The 19704-nt window shown below is 41.4% G+C and overlaps 1 protein-coding gene across 2 annotated transcripts in view; it reads left to right on the plus strand.

Annotated features, from left to right (window-relative positions):
• The window catches only part of RYR2 (ryanodine receptor 2), a 544399-nt gene that overhangs the window by 198894 nt on the left and 325801 nt on the right, over window positions 1–19704 (plus strand). For both annotated transcript variants that reach the window (XM_053667877.1, XM_053667878.1), the window contains exon 3: window positions 7364–7468. In XM_053667877.1, coding sequence (XP_053523852.1) covers window positions 7364–7468 — 105 coding nt within the window. The remainder of the gene's footprint in view (window positions 1–7363; window positions 7469–19704) is intronic.

Below are 19704 nucleotides of genomic sequence, written 5' to 3' on the forward strand. Positions count from 1 at the left end.
ATAGTTTTTTCACCCACTCATCTACTGATGGGCACATAGACTGCTCCCAGGTCTTGGCTGTTGTACATAATGCTGCTGTGAACGTAGGGGTCCGTATGTCTTTCCAAATTAGTGTTTTGGAATTCTTCAGCTAAATACTCAGAAGTGGAACAGAGAAAGACAAATACAATATGATTTCATTTATATATAGAACCTGAAAAACAAAATAAACAAACCAACCAAACTTACAGAGAATAAATTGGTGGTTGCTGGATGAAAGGGAGACGGGTTGGAAGGATGTGACTGTAGGATAATCACAGAGATATGTCTACAGCATAGGAATATAGTCAATAATGCTGTAATAGCTGCGTGGTGCCAGGTGGGCACTAGACGTCTCAAGGCGAACATTTTGTAAATTGTATAGATGTCTAATCACTATGTTGTTTACCTGAAACTAATGTGATGTATGTCAACAGTAATTGGAAAAAAGGCAGATTTTAGTATATTTTATTGATTATGCTATTACAGTTGTCCCATTTTTTCCTTCCCTTCATTCCCCTCCACCTTGCATCCCCCTACCAGCAACCCTTAACCCCCCTTAATTCATATCCATGGGTCATACATATAAGTTCCTTGGCTTCTCCATTTCCCAAACTATTCTTAACCTCCCCCAGTCTATTTTGTACCTACCATTTATGCTTCTTATTCATATACCTTTTCCTCATTCTCTCCCCTCCCACTCCTCGCTGATAACCCTCCATGTGATCTCCATTTCTGTGATTCTGTTCCTCTTTTAGTTGTTTGCTTAGTTTGTTTTTGTTTTTGTCTTTTAGGTTCAATTTGATAGCTGTGAGTTTGTTGTCATTTTACTGTTCATATTTTTTATCTTGTTTTTCTTAAGTCTGTTTAACATTTCAGATAATAAAGCTTTGGTGATGATGAAATTCTTTAACTTTACCTCGTCTGGGAAGCACTTTATCTGCCCTTCCATTCTAAATGATAGCTTTGTTGGATAGAGTAATCTTGGATGTAGGTCCTTGCCTTTCATGACTTTGAATACTTCTCTTCATCCCCTTCTTGCTTCTAAGGTCTCTTTTGAGAAATCAGCTGACAGTCTGATGGGAACTCCTTTGTAGGTAATTGTCTCATTTTCCCTTGCTGCTTTTAAGATTCTCTTCTTGTCTTTCATCTTGGGTAATGTAATTATGATATGCTTTGGTGTGTGCTTCTTTGGATCCAACTTTTTTTGGACTCTCTGAGCTTCTTGGTCTTCCTGGAAGTTTATTTCTTTTGCCAGATTGGGGAAGTTCTCCTTCATTATTTTTTTTCAAATAAGTTTTCAGTATCTTGCTCTTCTTCTTCTGGCATCCCTATGATTCAGATGTTGGAATGTTGAAAGTTGTCCTGGAGGTACCTAAGCCTTTCCTGATTTTTTGAATTCTTGTTTCTTCATTCTGTCCTTGTTGAATGTTTCTTCCCTCAATATTCCTGGTTGAAGGAAGAAGGAATATTTTTTCCTTCTGCTCCAAACCATTGATTTGTGTCCCAGTTTCCTTCCCATCACTGTTGGTTCCCTGTACATTTTTCTGTATTTCACTTTTCATAGCCTTCACTTTTTCCTCTAGTTTACAACCATACTCAGCTATTTCTGTGAGCATCCTGATTACCAGTGTTTCCAACTTTGCATCTGATAGAGTGGCTATCTTTTCATCTCTTAGTTCTATTAAAAATAGAGCTTTGATCTGTTTTTTTCATTTGGGCTATATTTCTTTGTCTCAGTGCTTCTGTTACATTGTAAGGGGTGCAGCCCTAGATATTCGCCAGGGAAGGCTACCCATGTTACTGCTGTTGTGGCATTGTGTGGGGGGGAGGGGTCAGAGAGGGAACAATGCCATTTGCTTGGCTCTTGGCTGGCTTTCAGTTATTCCCTCCACTACCCACAAGCAAATTGGGCCCTTCCAGTGCTGATTCCTGGGTGGGTGGTTTTGTGTACATTCTAGGGCCCTGTGGGTCTCTCCAGTGAATTCTCCTATGAGGCTGGGACTTTCTCCTGCCACCTCAACCCCCATAGGTTTTTATAGCCAAAGGCTTTGAGCTTTGTTTCCCTGAACTGGATTTTGTGGTCTGTCTTGCTTCCCAGTTGTTCCTCCTGGTTTATCTGCACACACATATGGGAACACCAGCTGCTGCCTCCCCCATCTGGTCTTCTGGCTGCTGCTTGTCATCAGTCCTCTCCACCCCAGCTGCCCATCTCCTCCCCTCCTACCAGTCTGAATGAATGTTTCTTAACTCCATTGTCGGACTTTCATACTGTTTGATTTTCTGGCAGTTCTGGTTGTTTTTAAATTTGTTGTTGTCCTTCTCTTGGTTTTGTGAGGTGGCAAAGTGTATCTATCTATGCTTCTACCTTGGCCAGAAGTCAAAAAAAGGCAGCTCAAAAAGGGAAATTAGCTTGTCTTCCTATTAGAAACTAGGATTACTGAAAGAACAACACAGAGGTCTGTCATCAGGGCTGAAACTGCCTGTGTCCCTGTATACACATTTGCTTCATTTTCCCGAAATGGATGGTGTCATGGTTTGGGATCAACCCCTCAAACTTTGCACAGTTACTTCTGTAGGTCACTGTGTTAGGTGGTGGTAGTGGGGTGGGGTCTGGCAGAATGCATTGTTGCTTGGCAGAAAACTGGAAGGATTTTCAGGAGGGGTGTGGTACACGCAGAGTCCCTAGCAGCCCTGAAGGATGGACAAGATACAGAGCTACTAACAGACAGTGACCCTTAATATATGTTCATAGATTTAAAAAAATTGTACGTTGTACACAGTGAGCCCAATAGCGGGAAAAGCCCATCTGTATTCTTGTGTGTGAGCACACATATCTGTCAGTGCAGAGAAGGAGGCACCTGCCAAGGCGCATCACACCCCTGCAGGGGCAGGGCCGTGCCTGGGAGGGAGCATGCACAGAGCACACAGCTCGTCGCACCCAGCAGGGGCTTGGCCTGCTGGGCTGCTCACACAGTTTTCCTGATTTCGTAAACCGACAGTGTAACTTGTGGTATCAATAAATGTATTTATTGTGAATATATTTTCTATTTCTAATGATTTTTAACAACCTTTTTTTCTAGCTCTATTATAAGAATACAGTATATAATACAGATAACAAAGAAAATATATCAATCATAAGGCTTTTATGTTACCGTAAGGCTTCTGGTGAGCAGTAGTTTATTAGTAGTTACATTTTTGGAGCGTAGTTACATTATTAGTAGTAGTTACACTTTTAACCTACTTAAAATCTGCATATAGGTTTGACTGCCACCTCCCCCTCCCTGCCATGTTAAGGTTCAGCCGTAATTAAATTCGGAAAGAGAATTTTCAAGTTTTCAGTATTGTTTGCATTTCCAACAAGGAAACTGTTTTTGCATGTGATTTTTACTTATGTGTGACTTAGACACGAACCAGTTTCCGTAGCTGGAGCCCCGCAGGCAGGTTTTCCAGGCAGAGCAGGAAAAACTATCGACAAGGAAGCCAGGTGCTGAAAGGAAGGGTCGGCTGGCATGCGTTTTCATGCAGTAATCACAGGAGCGGTGTTGTGCTGTGGCTTGTGTCGTCCCACAAGATTGGGGTCAGTCCGTTAAAGTAGTGGCAGTTTTCGGTAGGGTTTTAAGTGGCTTAGGCAGATATATCCATGAAGCCAAACTGTTAGACGGAAACCTCAGCTGCAAACCTAATTCCACAGGACACTCAGAGCCTGCAGAGCCAGGTGCTGCGGTGTGCTCATTCTCAAGAACTTTCCCTCTTGTGATTTGATCACGGTTGTGAGTCAGAGGAGGCTGGGGACCAGTTTGTCTTTTTAATGAGGAAAAGGCACACAAAGCTTAAGGTTTGCAACCTTTGCCAAAGGTCACATTGTATATCCTGATAAAATTGATATTGTCTATAAAAACCAGAATGAACCCCTGCCTGCCTGTGTTGGGTACTGTTCTGGGTACTCTAGATAGAAGCTCAGGCACACTGAGTGGCTTAATTCTGTGAGTAATAGGTGTGCCTCTCACGTGCCATGCTGCGCTGTGGCTCTTGGTCTTGCGTTCCGGAGCGGCCGATTGAATAGCACCCTCCTGGAAAGCAGGCCACAGGAGAGGTGCCGTGAGTGGGAGCACGCTCTTCGAAAGGGTAAGGGCGTTCTCTCGAACTGGAGCTCTGACGCTGAGTTCTCAGAAACAGGACGTGCGTAAGACAAGTACTGAGATTAAGGACGAGACGATAACTTGCAAATGCTTTTGAAGCTGAGTTCCCTGTACACCGGTTTATAGAATTTATCTCTTGTGCCTAGTGTTAGGACTTATTTTGGTTTCTATTTTGGGGCCACTTAGCTGATCTTTGATGAAGGAATGCAGCCCTTTATTTTCCACTGATTCAACTTTATTTTGTGGAGGTGGTAACAAAGACAGGCTTCCTATAAATGCTCTGGTATGGTGTACTGTAAAAATTTCTTGGTTATTTGAAGAAATATGCATCTAAATTAAGGAATGCTTTTAGCAGTTGACTTTAAAAGGTAACAAGTTACAGTAATGGTTCTGCTGCTTAAAATAACCAGACCATTTTTTTTTCCAGAGCAAAGCAGACAGAAAACACTATGGCACTTTAATTTGCATTGTTTCAAGTGTTCCTGAAGGAGCACAGTTTTGTGTCACTGCCTCGGCTTTCCTCTCACGTGAATGTGTGTTCAGAGGGGCTGTGGGAGCAGAGGGGCAGAGAGACAGAGAAGGGTGGGGGAACACGGGTCAAGAAGCAAGCTGTTTCCCTCGGAGACAGTTGCCTTGTGCATTTCCTGTTCCTTTACTCCTGCTAACTCACAGCCCCGTAGCTGGAGAGACACCTGTGACAGGCATGTTGCTCCCTGGCAAAGTGAAATGAGCTTGGCAGGATTCATTTCTCATGAGTGTGGTTTTCAGGGATCTTAGAAGTAAATGTAAGAAACTACAGAGATCCAGACTTAACATTTTGATCAAAGTTTGGCATGAAACAACATAAATGTGCCCAGTGTGTAGACTTTTAAATGTTTCCAGAATGCGCCTTTTCTTGAAAAAAATTGAACATTTTGGGTGTTACGAATGAGGGCATAATTAGCGATCTGTGGTCTCACACACTGTTTCCCCGACAGAGAATCCACTTAAGAATCAATTCTGAGAAGTGAGTAGTACTGTATAAAATGCAGCAGGTGGAGACCCACAAAACCAGCTGATTGGTATGGCTCACTCACGTTGCATTCTTGATACGTACTGGACACTGATTAGCTGTTATGTTATCTCCTTCAATTTTACAACAACCACATGAAATGGTATAATCATTGTTTCATTTTTCCAGGGAAGGAAACTGAAGATGAGAAATGTTAACACCTAGTAATTAGTGTGGCCAGGCTTCTCTGTTAGGGGATCTGTTTGGGGATTCCGAGCTCTTAACTGCCATGCTGCATTGACCCTCAAGGAACGAATGAGCAGCACTGGTCTGAAATCGGCCCCGGGTGAGCTGGACTGGCTCTTCTGGACTCCTGAGACCCAGTTGCTAGAATTTAGAGACTTGGAAAATAGCAGTCATTGGCATCATTATACACAGAAATGAGCAAATTTATTTAGTCATGAATAAAATAAATACGTCCGTAACAGTTTTTTTCCAGTAGCATTTGTCTTGTTCTGAGAAATTGTAATTGGTATAGTTAGAACTGAGAAAATTAAATTCAAAGGAATTGATTCTTAAATTTCATAGTGGAAGAGAGTTTCTTTCGTGCCTCCCAATTGTTTATCTGAGGGTTTTGGAAAGGAAGCCCTTGCCTGTCCAGCTGACTGGCCTGACTGCAGAGTGTAAGGGCAGCAAGTGTGTCGCATTCGCGGGGTCCCTTTGATTACTGGCTGAGACCACCCGGGGAAAGGGAGAGAGGTCGGCAGGGAGCACAGAGGCCATGCTGGGGGGACAGCGGCGTCCAGAGAAGGAAGCTGGTTCAAACAAAACAACACACGACAAAACAGAACAGAAAAAAACATGGGCTCCAGGAAGGCGTTTAGGGGATGAGGAAGCTTAGTGGCATGTGTATAATCTGCTTCCATCTGTAATTTTTATTTTAATACTGGAATCTGGGTACTTAATCTTTCCTTAAAACTATAAAGCATCATTCTCTGCTGACAAGAATCATTAACTGACGGTGGTGTTTCGATTGAATACATACATAAACCTTATACATTGTCATTTTGATGCATTGCATCAGGTTCTCAGATTTATCCTCCTAATGCTCTTCTTATGAAGTCACACTCCTCGAATTTTGTGTTTAGCATATTTATAATGTCTCCTACTATGAAAATCCTCCTTTGAGCCTTTTCCCCACCCAGCTGGCTGCTCACCAGGCCCTACTTACCCAGAGCCAAAGCAGATAGAAATGCTAATGCATTTGATCCCCATGGACAGAGTTCTCTCTAACTTGCCAATTAATTCTCATCTGATCTTCACTCCTTGGTACTTACCTCTTGGGATTTTCAGCTTTTGTGGGGTTATTGACTGGAGTGGAGCTTTAAGGGATGGAAAGGGGATAAGGGAAGAAGGAAGGGAAAAACAAAGCAACATATGCACACACACAGAAGTCAAATGGCCACATGCCAAGTGAGAGGCCAAATGTATCTCACTTGAGTGAAACAAAGTAATTGCTATCTTTGTGCATAGGAAAAGCCAGTGTAAATGAGTATTTCATATCAATTCAATTTCATATTTGCTTAACTTTAACTTGAGGTAAGCATTTTTTCTGTTATTCATTTTTTATCAGCTGACAGCTTCAAAGGTGAGAAATGAATGCTTGAGATGTAGAGAAATGTGGCTTCTTTTGATTCGCAGACTCCCGCTCAATCCACTGAGCTACGCCAGCCAGGGCTAGAAATGTGGCTTCTTAATCCTGGTCTGAAAAATTCAGTAATTGTGACTTTGGCAAAGTAACCCAACATCTCTATTTTCTTGTCCACACAATGATGATATGAATCCTTACCATAGATGAGCATAGGGATTATTGATAAAGCTCCCGGTGCAGTGCCTATCAGATTAGCCCTAAAATGACAGCCATTGTTACCCATAAATTAAAAATGGATCAAGCGTGAGTAGTATAGACACTGTATATGGGATGATTTGTTGATCTCATTTTAAATATTGACAAGTACTCTTTCTGTATGAAAGAAACTGAAATATCATAAAGGAGATTGGGTCTAGATACCTGATAATGAAAATGATGGTGATGTAGATGATGGTGGTGGTGGTGGTGATAATGGTGGTGGTGGTGATGTTGGTGATGACAGGGATGGTGATAGTGGTTGTGATGGTGATGATGATGGCAGCTCTCTCTCTTTCCACACAGAATGTGCCCCCCGACCTCTCCATCTGCACCTTTGTGCTGGAGCAGTCCCTCTCCGTCCGGGCCCTGCAGGAGATGCTGGCAAACACGGTGGAGAAGTCAGAAGGGGCAAGTACTTAATTCATGTACTTATTTATGAAGTGTTCTAAAGAACTCGGCTGCTCTAATGAACGATTGATTTCACAGATACCGGAGATTTTCTTTTTGCTGAAATAAGACTCACCTTTTACCTGTGATTTCCTTGAGTTTGACTTTCTGCTTGACCTTTTTTGTCTTAAAGAACTTTAAATAAAAATCTAACCTCAAGGTGATCCATGTTATTTATCCTCATTCTTATTTTCTTTAGTTTAAAACAGTATCATTCTTTGAGCTTTTGTGTGTTGCTTATATCTTGAGATCTGTGGTGGTTACTATTTTAATTAACTGCCTTATGCATGGCTCTGCATCATTAATCTTTATTTCATTTTCAGAAGCTTCTAACCATGTACCATGTTGTGAGCTTCTTTATGGCAAGTAAAATTTCGGGGTACACATATTTTCTTAAATTTTTATTTTGTTAAATATTGATTGATGTTTTTATAGAGGAAGAGAGAGAGAGAGAAGCACTGATTTATGCGTAAGTGGATGGAAACGTCCACTTATTTACGCATTCATTGGTTGCCTCTTGTGTGTGTGCTGCCTGGGGAGCGACTCACAGCCTTGGTGCTTCGGGACAGTGCTCTGACCAACTAACTGAGTTACCCAGCCGGGGCCTGGCACTCATGCATTTTAAGTAATGAGGTTGTGGTGATACAGCTTTCGTCTACTGTAATTTTCCAAACAGCTAATTATTTTCTTGTGCAAGTTGAAATTCTTATCCGGTGTCTTAGTGCAGATAAGGTTCTTTGAAAGAGTTTGGTAATTGAAGTTATTTTCCGTGCCGTGACTACGTTCTGGGTACCTACTCATTCTTAGCCAATTCTTCAAAGCTTAGAATGAAGCAGGAGGATGAATGGTCAGAGTTTTTTGTCCTTTTTTTGGGGGGGAGGCTATAATTGCTGCAGGGTGTGGTTTAATAAACTGTACTATTTCAAGGCATGAAACTGAAGTTTTGGGGTTTTTTATTATTATTGGTCTGTGTGTTGCTGTTGTGGTTAATCATGGTTCAGATCTTGATAAGTGAAGAGATTTTAAAATGATAATACACTTTTTATCAGAAAATGAGCAGTCAGTTATGATATAATGTATTTTCATTAGTCCTGTACTTTTAAAACATTTTAGTGTGATACAGCTTAGGACTTTAATTGATTTGTGCATCAATTCTAAATTAATTTAAAAATTTTATAGCATGCTACTAGTATGGAAGAGAAATCTTAGTGATTTTCATTTGATATTAGATAAAAGCTTATTTTACAAAAGATCCTAATGTGTTATGTATATTTTAATTTTCCAAGTTTATTTTTGGTTAGAACAAAGTTTGATCTTACTGTATTGAACTATATAAAGTTAAAAAATTAATCTTTAAAAAATTAATGTTTAATGCAAAGCTTTTGGAGTAGGCTTAAATTAAAGAGGTGTGAAATGTTTCTTAATTCTGACTGTTTGATTGTACCTGGAATAACCCATGCTGCTTTTTAAACATTACTCATGCATATCAGCTTTGAAATTCAAATCTCTCTTTACAAAGGAAAATAATTTCTTTTGCATGAGCAACTAGGGAAGTGTACATTGTCATTTCACTTATTTTCGTAGACACCAACCTGCTACTAAGTTGCTGCAAATTTAATTTTGATGTTGCTAAGCAGCTTTTACTAAATTTGAACTTTTGAAAAGATATTTATCTTCCCAAAGTTATGGAGTTGGGCTAGACAAGCTCTACATTTTCTGTTTATATAAGAAGTGTTGAAAATACTGTTTTATAATTTATGCTGTAAAAATACTAGTAAGATTTTCTGGACCCCCAATATTTTTATTTAGCACAATTTTATTTTGCATTGCAATCCATCCATCAGAGGGAAGGTGGTAAAGTATGTGAAGGGTCTAACACTATTTTATGAAGCCCAGCATAGCTACAATAAGACCCCTATTGGAAAATAAAAACTGAGAGAAACATGCTACAGAAAAAGAATGTATTTCATTGAGCCGAATTTCACTTTTAGACTACTAACTTTTAGGGAGAAACCAGTGTCAGATTGCTCAAAGGGATACTAGGTTTGGGGGAGAGAAAGGCTCTCTCTTAGACTGCAGAGAAGCTTGTTACACCCAGAAATCATATCCAAAATATGTAGCACAGATTGGCACAAGCATCAGTTAATGAGAGGATCTCAGGCAGCAGCGATGCTAGACGCAAGGTCCTGGAGAGGGTTGGGTGGTCTGAGGGATGTGGGGGCGGCCAGGCTTAGGGGCACTCGAGACTGGACCCTAGCCGTTTACCAGGGTGTCAGATGTTCTTCCCTGTGCAGCCATCTGGAGCAGAGAGCGCAACAGGCTAAAGAGAGCGTGTGGTTCTACGTGATCAGTGGTGCTGGGCACGTCTTTGATTCTGTGGGTGTCCACATCCCTATTCCTGGCGCCTCTTCTTCAAATTCACTGTGGGGATCCCATGACCAATCTTTTTTCAATTAAGTTGCCATCTCCAGTTCAGTAAATTTTATGCTGTAGATTTGCTTAAAGATCCACTTTTACTGGAATGAAATATGTCAGCAGAGTGATGCCAATTTTCATGAAATCGTTTCTTTCCTTTTAAGTTAACAGTGTATCAAAAAAAAAACCACATTCTTCCATCAGTTTCCCAGATGGGAGGAGGGGTCAAGGGACTGGGTAAAAAAGGTGAAGGGATCAAGAAGTGCAAATTGGCAGCTAAAAATAGTCATGGGTTGTAAAGTGCAACATAGAGAATATAGTCAGTAATGTTCTAATAACTATGTGTGGTCTTATATAAATGTCTGACCACAATGCTAGTGCACTGGAAACTAATGTAATACTGAATGTTACATGTAATTGAAAAATTAAAATTGATAGAAAACATATGTATCACCTGGTTCCCTTACTTTTTCTTTTTTTTTTTTTTAAATATTTTATTTATTTATCTTTAGAGAGGAAGGGAAGGAGAGAAGGAGAGAAACATCAATGTATGGTTGCCTCTTGTGAGTCCCCTGCCGGGAACTGGCCTGCAACCCAGGCATGTGCCCTGACTGGGAATCGAACCGCGATCGTGTGGTTCACAGGCTCGCGCTCAATCTACTGAGCTATGCCAGCCAGGGCTCCCTTACTTTTTCATAATCAGCTTTTTTAATGAAACCTTTTTATTTTTTAAAAAATAGGTCTTTCTAAATTCAAATGTCATTAAGTAAATTAAGTAATACTGATACCATTTCCTGTCCAAAATGCTATCATGTGCACACAGCAATACAAACTTACGTGACAATAGGGAAAAGATTTTTATTTAGGACCATGCCTTTTTGTGGTTAAGTGTCGTTTTGTTCATATTCTTGGGTCCCATGGAATAAATGTTTGCATGAGGGAGGGGCAGCTGTGTGGGGCTGGTTATTCCTTTGAATTTTCTGCAATAATTTTAATAATTAATATAATAATGCTGTAATAATTTGTAAGACAAGTAGAATTATTTGAACTATTAATATAAAAATTATTTTAAAAATTTCCTCCAACGAACACTATGACCTCATTAGGTTATTCTTTATAATTTTAATAGAAAGCAGTATTCACCAGGAAGACAGTGCATAACATGTCCAGAGATATTTTAAAATGAATTTTAACCCCTGGCTGGTGTAGCTCAGTGGATTGAGCGCGGGCCTGCGAACCAGACAATCGCGGTTCGATTCCCAGTCAGGGCACATGCCTGGGTTGCAGACCAGTTCCCTGTAGGCCAGTTCCCAGCAGGGGACGCACAAAAGGCAACCATACATTGATGTTTCTCTCCCTCTCTCCTTCCCTTCCCCTCTAAAGATAAATAAATAAAATCTTTAAAAAAAATAAAATAAAATGAATTTTATGTTTTAATTTATGAAAATGGTTTGTTACTTTGTATGAAATTTTAGGAATGTTTCATCTTTATAAATTACATATATATTCTATCTTGTAATTAAAGGTACAGCATACTGCAGTGTTTTAGTTACTAATAGAGAAACACATCAAACACAAGTCCAATATTTATGAAAAATGAAATTGTAGCATGTGAGGCATTGCCCACACAGCTGCGCTGTCCTTCCAACAAGCCCCTGTGCTCAGAGAGTACTCAAAAATTCATAAGAAGCAACCAGCCCAATTCACTGGTAAATGAATTATTTATAAATACATTTTTTAAACACTGAGGCACCATAAATGAGTTTAAAAAAAATACATTTATCAAACATTGAAGCACCAATTTCAAGCAAGTAATTGCGGTGAAGATAATTTTTGCACAGACGCAGGAGCAGAAGATGAAATTCAAGCTCTGCTATTTTTCTTTGTGGGGAAGCACATGGATTCTAGAGCCAATGCCTTAAGCAAACTTAGTTCCTGGTGATCTTAGACAAGCTGTTCAACCAGCATGTGCCATGCCCTCATTTGTAATTGGGGGAGGTGACAGTGTCTCCACTGCAGCTTTACTGTGAGAGTTCAAGAGTCACAGTGGCTTGTGTGTGCACAGGAGGCGTGTCAGCTATGCCACTCTCAGGGTGGTGGCTGCTCTTTGGGTTTCCCTCAACACCTCCTCCCAGCCTGCCTTTTCTGGAGAAAACCCCAATAAACCTTGGGGCAAGTATTAAATTAAAAACCAAACAAACACACAACAAAACCCCTACTTACCTGAAGGCTCTAGAGAGTTCAACAAAACCAGGCAGTTTCTGTAGAAGAGACTCTGGGAAAACAGGATTGGTATAGATGAGTTTCTAATTTAAGACTTGGAGCCTAAAGTGGATTAAGTGAGTGCTGTGTGGTAGCTAAAATGCTGAAAGAACATGCACAATCTCTCTGAAGATAGAGTCTAGGGCCTTTGGAAAGTGAAGGAGTAATCCTGGAAAGGAGAAGCCAGGAAAGGGAAGCCCAGAGTCTGTGCCTAAACCCTGCCCAAGTCTCTGGCTGATGCTTAAACCCTGTGTGTATTTGTGCATGCGTGCGTGCACTGCACTTCAGTCATTGTTACTGAGGACAACTCTGAACTGAGATTTATGCAGTTTCTAGCTTGCGACCCACCAAGTTACTTGCCTGTTAAAGCAAATCCACCAACATTCTTAGGAGACATACAGCATGATCCCACATCAAGAGAGTGCAACAGGACAGGCTACAGTCTGAGAAACAAGCAAGTGTGACCCCACGTGCAGAGAAGAGACAACCAGGAAGATGATCCTACCAGACTGGGACTTAGGGCAGTTACAGCAATGATAAATGAATAAAGCAAAGTATGTTTATGGTGAAGAAACTCGTTCATGTATTCAGTATAGAAAAATTATTCAAAGAAACAAAATGGAATTTTTAGACTAGAGAGCTGGAGTCCCTGACTGGGTCATGTAGAACTGGGTGGGACCCCTGTTCTTGGGGCCCTGAGGTCTGTGCTTTGAGCTCTTTGTTGTGAGTGACCTGTGATGAGAGGAAAAGAGCCAGTGGGGGAGCCTGGGGTGTCGTTGCGGGCTGGGTGGGAGGAAGGGGGGCCCCAGGGAAGATGTCTGAGAGCTTGGAGGAGAACAGAGGGCATCATCAGAGAAGCTGCCTACATTCAATTCATTTTATTTATTTTTTGCTCACCCAAGGACATTTTTTAAATTGATTTTAGAGCAAGAAAGAGAAGAGAGAGAAACATTGATGTGGAAGAAACATTGATCAGTTGCCTTCTTGTATGTGCCCTTGTTTGGGGCATCAAACCTCCAACCCAGGCATGTGCCCTGACTGGAAATTGAACCCATAACCTTTTGACCTATAGGATGATGCTCCAACCAATTGAGCCACACTTGCCAGGGCAAGGCTAAAAATTTACTCTCTTACAGTCCTTGAAGTCAGAAATCTAAAATCAATCTTACTGGGCCAGAATTAAGGTGGCGGCAGGACTGTGTTTCTTCCAGGCTCTTGGGGAGCCTGGGTTCCTGGCCACGTCTAGGTCACATTCTTGGCTCTCAACCCATCCTTGGTCTTGAAAACCAGTGACACGCTACTGTGCAGCATATCCACAGGTTAGGGGTCAGGACGGGTGAGGCTCTGGGAGCAACTAATTGGCTCATTCCTTGTGGAAGTACAGAGTTTCAGTAGATGTTGCTGATGAGATAAGATAAAAATCAGAGAAATGTAGTTGCATAAGGATTGAAAAGTGCACTTGGTTTGACAGGAGACTGGTTTTCCTGTAAACCAATTGATCTTAATTTTAGCCTCTCTTCTATCTACAATTTATGGAGTCACACACACTTTGCATTTGAAAGACTTTATTTTCTGAAGAGTTTTTAGTATTTATTGTTAGTTCTAAAAGTGGATCTGAATGTTTCTGTTGTACCCTTATTTTTCTGGTGTTTTGGCTTCTGTCCAGGGCTCCGCATCTGAAAGACTTGCTTGTAAAAGCCCCTGGGCAGACAGGCCAAGGATCTGGAATTTAGAGAGCTAATGTCGTATCCCTTTGGCTGAGTTTATATTGATTGTTTCCCTTCATTAAAGTGAGCTGGGGCAGTGTGGAGGAAAGAGGAAGTGTAAATAGATTGGGTGCTGAACTGGGGTCAAAGCAAGTCTCTGGGATGGCTGGGTGAATGCCTCGCTGGAAGGGAGTGCTGCTTCCTTCAACATTTGATGTTACTCATCCACTTTCAGCATGTTCTTGCTCTGCACACCCCAAGTCTCCATTAAAATACATAGTTACACAGTGGGTGTGTAAAACAGTGATTCCACTTTTAAATGCTGTCAGGGCAATGGATATCTGCCTCTGAAGAGACCAGACCCAATGACCAAAGGGCTACTGTTTAGTAAAGAAAGGTAATACCACACAATGTTCACTTGCATTTCAGCACATGCCTGCCTGGGATAGATAGGGACTCTAAATCAATCAATCAATCAATCAGTCAATCAATCAATCAGTCAGTCATTGGATCTTTGACTAATAGTATTGTTAAAAGTAATTAGTGTCCTGGCTGGTCTGGCTCAGTGGATTGAGTGCTGGCCTGCAAACCAGAGAGTCACCAGTTCAATTCCCAGTCAGGGCACATGCCTGGGTTGCAGGCCAGGGCCCCAGTAGGGGGTGCACAAGAAGCAACCACACATTGATGTTTCTCTCCCCCTCTTTCTTCTTCCCTTCTACTCACTCTAAAAATAAATAAAAGAATATTTTTAAAAAGTAATTATGCCTACCATGAATCCAATATAAAATTATACTTAAATTTCAGTTTAAATTCCAGAACAATTTCAATCTTTTGTTCTCATAACAATAATAAAAGAAAGCATAAATAGAAAATACGTCCCTCTTAACCTTCCTTTTCCCAGTGATAACCACAGCTAAAAGATTGGCTTAGATTCATCTAGAACATCTTCCAAAAGAAGAGTTTTGAAACCAGAGGACAACCAAGTTCGGGGCTCGTCTGCCTGTCACAACTCAGCTGAGAGCAGAAACAGGGACTGGATTATAATGGAGCTTTCGTTAACGTCAGAGGCCAGCAGTCGGAGAAGTTGGTGGGTTAAAACCCCAACGTCCACCTTCCCTTGAGCTTTCAGAAGCAAGTTTATATAGGGGAAACGTGGGGATTCGGGAGGGAGAGTTCCTAGGGGGCGCACACACCTGCAGAGGTGCTGTTTCTCTTGGGAGGGGAAATGGACAGGGGAGTCATGCAGCTTCTTCCCAAGCTTGCTCCTTTTGTGCAGGTGCTGTCTCTCCTTTGCCATTGGTGTTAGCATCTGTCGCTTTCCAGGACACCTGTGGTTCATGGCCAGGGAGGCTGTGTATTCTCTGGTCAGGGAGGAGAGGCATAGGCCATTGGCTCTCAAGTGTCCTTGGTTAGAGGAGCTAAGGTCTTTGCAGCTCACCAGCTGGCTGTAAGTTGGTAAAACTGCTTGGCCTTGTTTAATTTCTTGTCCCAGTTTCCCCATTCCACTTGGCCAGGAATTTTCCTAGCTTCTTACTGTCCTGCCTCAGTTTTACACAATGGCATCATATTAGAGACTGTTGTACTATCTTCCCCAACTTGACCATATGTGTGATTAAAAAAAATAAAGACACTAAAAGCCCAGAGGACTGGAATCCCATTGTGACCGAAGAGACTGGCTCTGCATCTCTTCACCTCTCTTCTGTGTTCTCCGTGCTGCCGGCTTGGTTCTCACTCAGGACTGCAATGTGGCTGCTGCAATTTCAGGGACGAGATCCAAATTAAAACCATCCATGGGCATGAGAAGAAGCTGACTTTCTTACTTTTGTTTTTGGGAGGGAGGAGCTTTCCTCAGGATTCCGCTGGTGGGCGCCCCCTCGTGCCCACTGCGGCGTGCTCACGCCTGAGTCATTCACTGGCACGGGAGTACAGGCGCCACACCGACCCAGAGCGTGGGGAGGGAGAGGACCGGATGCTCTGCAAAAAGCAGGCACTCTTTTTTTTTTTTTAAGAAAAATGGTTACATGTGTAAATGAACGTTGGGTAATTTCTAGCACCATTTGCTATGGTACAAAGCAGTCATGGAGATAACATCCTTACGCCTGAATGAAGTTACTTATTCAACTTTGGGATCCTCCAGGTTCCTGTGCTAATCGAAGTCCAGCAAGTTACATTCTTATCTAGGGAAAGCCATCAAAGTCTGGGTCCAGTTGTCTCTACAGCAGGGAAATGGGAAACCTCTGTCCCTTCTTCACTCACCTGATTCATGCGGTGTTCCAAAACAGGGGGCTGCGTTCTGTTGTGAATTCTGGGCTGGAGACGCAGAGATGGGTGAGAGTGCACCCTCGCTTAGCAATGTTATAGTGACGTGTAAAGGCAAATGAATAACTGTAATGGGGGTGAAACATGCTTCGATAGTTCGATGAGAGTGCAGAGGAGGGAGCTCTAATTATTCATCCAACTGCTTCTTACCCCACCCCCCATACAAAGGTATACATCCCGTCCCAAATGGGTGTGGTCCTCAGTGGGTCCAGAGACAGAAAAGTTCTGTTTCTGTGAGAGGTACAATGAACTAGTCTGTGTTGTGGACACTGTAATGCATTGTGGACACTAGCTATCGTACTGAAACCTCACTTCTCAAATAGACATTGTAACTTAGCATTTATGCCAAGAGGCTGGGTCCTGCTCCCTGGGCTGTTTGGGAGCGCCCCTGGTGGCAGAACAGGAACATTGCTTTGGGAACTGAGCCATGATGCTAATCAGTTAACATGTTTACTAATTTGACAAGGTCATTAGTCAGCATCATGGCCAAAGCCTCTGCATGTAATCACATACCTGCCCTTCACTGTGAAATCGGTGCGTGATTTAAAAGGTGGATGTGGTGATAATCTCCAACAGGGTTTGTAGCCCAAAACAATCACTGAGCAGCACTGTTCATCTACCACTTACGTGAATGTGGACCTTTGTCTGAGGTCGAAACATCCATCTTTTCCCATCACTGTCTTTCTGTCTCTAGAAGGACTACTTTCTACTCTGAAGCTGTGGTTATGACATATTTCTGGATATTTTTAAATGCTGTGTTTTCCAGAGAATCCAGATGGAAACTCAGTAAGGAGGCCAATTTAATCAGATGTAATGTGATCACCTGGCACAGTTACTCCTGTTTTAGAGTATGAATCTTGAATGGATAGATTATTTCACTTGATTAATGTCCTTGAATTTAGACATCTTCTTCAGATATTTTTGTGTTTACAATTAAACAATATTTTTAAGTATAAATATCTTATAGTAAATTAATCAGATGATAAATTTATGTGACAAACTATTCCTGAATGTACCAGTGACATAAAGAGATTGACAATTTATTGAGACAACTGTCTTTAATTTTTATTCTCTTACAGTTCAGTTTTATCTTCTTAAAGCCTTCTAGTCAGACCTGAGAGCCTATTTGTCTCTCACCGATCTTCTTCAAGTGCTGCTCCCTACTCTTAACGTGCACTCTTTCTTACTGTGCTTGAGATTTCTTCAAAGCACTTACTACCTTCTGACTTGCATCTCTGTTTTTGTTCCAATATTTTTAACAGTGGCCTGTCCCCAGGACAGAGCCTGTCCCAGGAGGGCGGGGCTTCGATTCCATGTTCACCTGCTGTCCTACAGACACCCAGGACAGTACATGTGGGACATGAGCAGATACTCAATAAATATTTGCCAACTTGAGGGATTAAAAGAAAAGATATAATTTATGAACCAGAAGTGAAGGGTCTGAAAAGTTCTAAAAAGTATGTTTCAGCTACTGTAGTAAGAGTTTCAGATGTCTACTGTGTCCATAGTTTTTCATTTTCCAGAATGCTAGATAGTTGGAATCATACAGTAGGTAGCCTTTTCAGACTGGCTTATTTCACATAGCAATAAGCATTTAAAGTTTCTCTATGTCTTCTCCTAGCTTGATAGCTGATTTCTTTTTATTGGCTAATATTCCATATTTCTCCAATTACCTACTGAAGGACATCTTGGTTGCTTCCAAGTTTTGTCAATTATTAGTTAAGCTGCTATAAACGCATGTGCAGGGTTTCATGAAGATATAAGCTTTTGACTCTTTTAAGTAAACACCACAGAGTGTCGATTGCCGGATCATATGTTAAGATTATGCTTATTTTTGTGGGACTGCCAAACTGTCTTCTAAAGTGGCTGTTCCCTGTTGCATTCTCACTAATAATGAATGAGTTCCTGTTGCTCTCTGTCCTTGTCAGCTTTGGGTATTGTCACTTTCTGGAATTTAGCCATTTTAATAGGGGTGTGGTGGTATCTTATTGTCATTTTAATTTGCATTTCCTTGATGACATATATTGTGGAGCATCTTTTTGTATGTTTATTCGCCATCTGAACATCTTCTTTGGTGAGATGTCTCTTCTGGTATTTTGCTGAATTTTAAATTAGGTTATTTTCCTATTGTTGAATTTTAAGAGTTCTTTGTATGTCCTGGACACCAGTCCTTTATTAGATGTGTGTTTTATAAAGCTTTTCTCACAGTTGTGGCTCATCTTATCATTAGACTAATAGTGCCTTTCACAGAGCAGAAGATTCGATTTTAATGAATCCTAACTTACTAATTTTTCTTTCATGGATCATCCATTTGGTCTTCTATCTAAAAAGTCATCACCAACCCAAGGTCACCTAGATCTTACCCTGTGTTATCTTTTAGGAGTTGTATATTTTTGTGTGCTCCTTTAAGTCTGTGGTCCATTTTGAATTAATTTTTGCTAAAGGGTTGAGATCTGTGTGTAGATTCATTTTCTTTGCATGAGGAGGTTCAGTTCCAGCACTGTTTGGTGACAGAGACTATGTTTTCCATCGAATTGCTTTTGCTCCTGTGTCAGAGATCAGTTAGCTGTATTTGTATCCTTTTCTGGGCTCTGTCCTGCTCCCCTGATGTAGTTGTCTATTTTTCTCTAGTGCTCAGTGTGCTGGTCAGGGAGATTTGCAGAGAGTCGTGATGGTGGGCAGCGTCGGCCTCCTCCTCTCCTTCCTCGCTGGGTTGGCTTTTCTCGGTCACCTGCCTTCCAGTGTAAAGTTAGAAGCAGTTTGTCAATATCCACAAGATAACTTGGGATTTTGATTGGGATTGCATCAAATCATTCTGTGAAAATTACTGTCTTGCCCTGGCTGGTGTGGCTCAGTGGGTTGTCATCCCATTGGATTCCTGGTCAAGGCACATGCCTGGATTGTGGGTTCATTCCCAGGTGGGGCCCAAATGAAGATGGTCCCTGGTCGGGGCATGTGTGTGAGGCACCTGATCGGTGTTTCTCTCTCACATCAATGATTCTCTCCCTTTCTATATCTTTCCCTTCCTCTCTCTAAAATCAATAAGCGTGTCCCCAGGTGATGATAAAAAAATAAAAAATAAAATGTCTTCCTCCTTTCACACCCATCACTTTTTAAAATAGGGCATAGATATGGAATTTATTTGACTTTATTGTTATGTGAAGTTTATTATTGTTCCTAGTAGTCCCATCTAGAGTTTATTTAAGGTTAGACCTGAGTTGTTTTTTTCCAACAGCATAGTGGTGGTTGCTGCCTTACTCACTGTCCCGCTTCTCCAGTGGCACACTCAGTGTGGACACCACCAGGTGGCGCTCCAACTGAAGAGTGCTGCACGAGCCATCTGTGACTGTGCCCACATGGCACTGGTTAGTCACTGTGCTTTAGAAATGTTTAAACATTTAATAGGGCCAGTTCCACCTCATTGTTGTTTCCCCTCACAAATTGTCCACTCTCTTTTTAACTATTTCCCCTAAATAAATTTACTTGTTGTATGTA

The sequence above is a fragment of the Artibeus jamaicensis genome, unplaced genomic scaffold (genome assembly GCF_021234435.1).
Source record: "Artibeus jamaicensis isolate MK-2021 breed Jamaican fruit bat unplaced genomic scaffold, CSHL_Jam_final contig_473, whole genome shotgun sequence".
In the NCBI taxonomy this organism is placed as follows: Eukaryota; Metazoa; Chordata; class Mammalia; order Chiroptera; family Phyllostomidae; genus Artibeus; species Artibeus jamaicensis.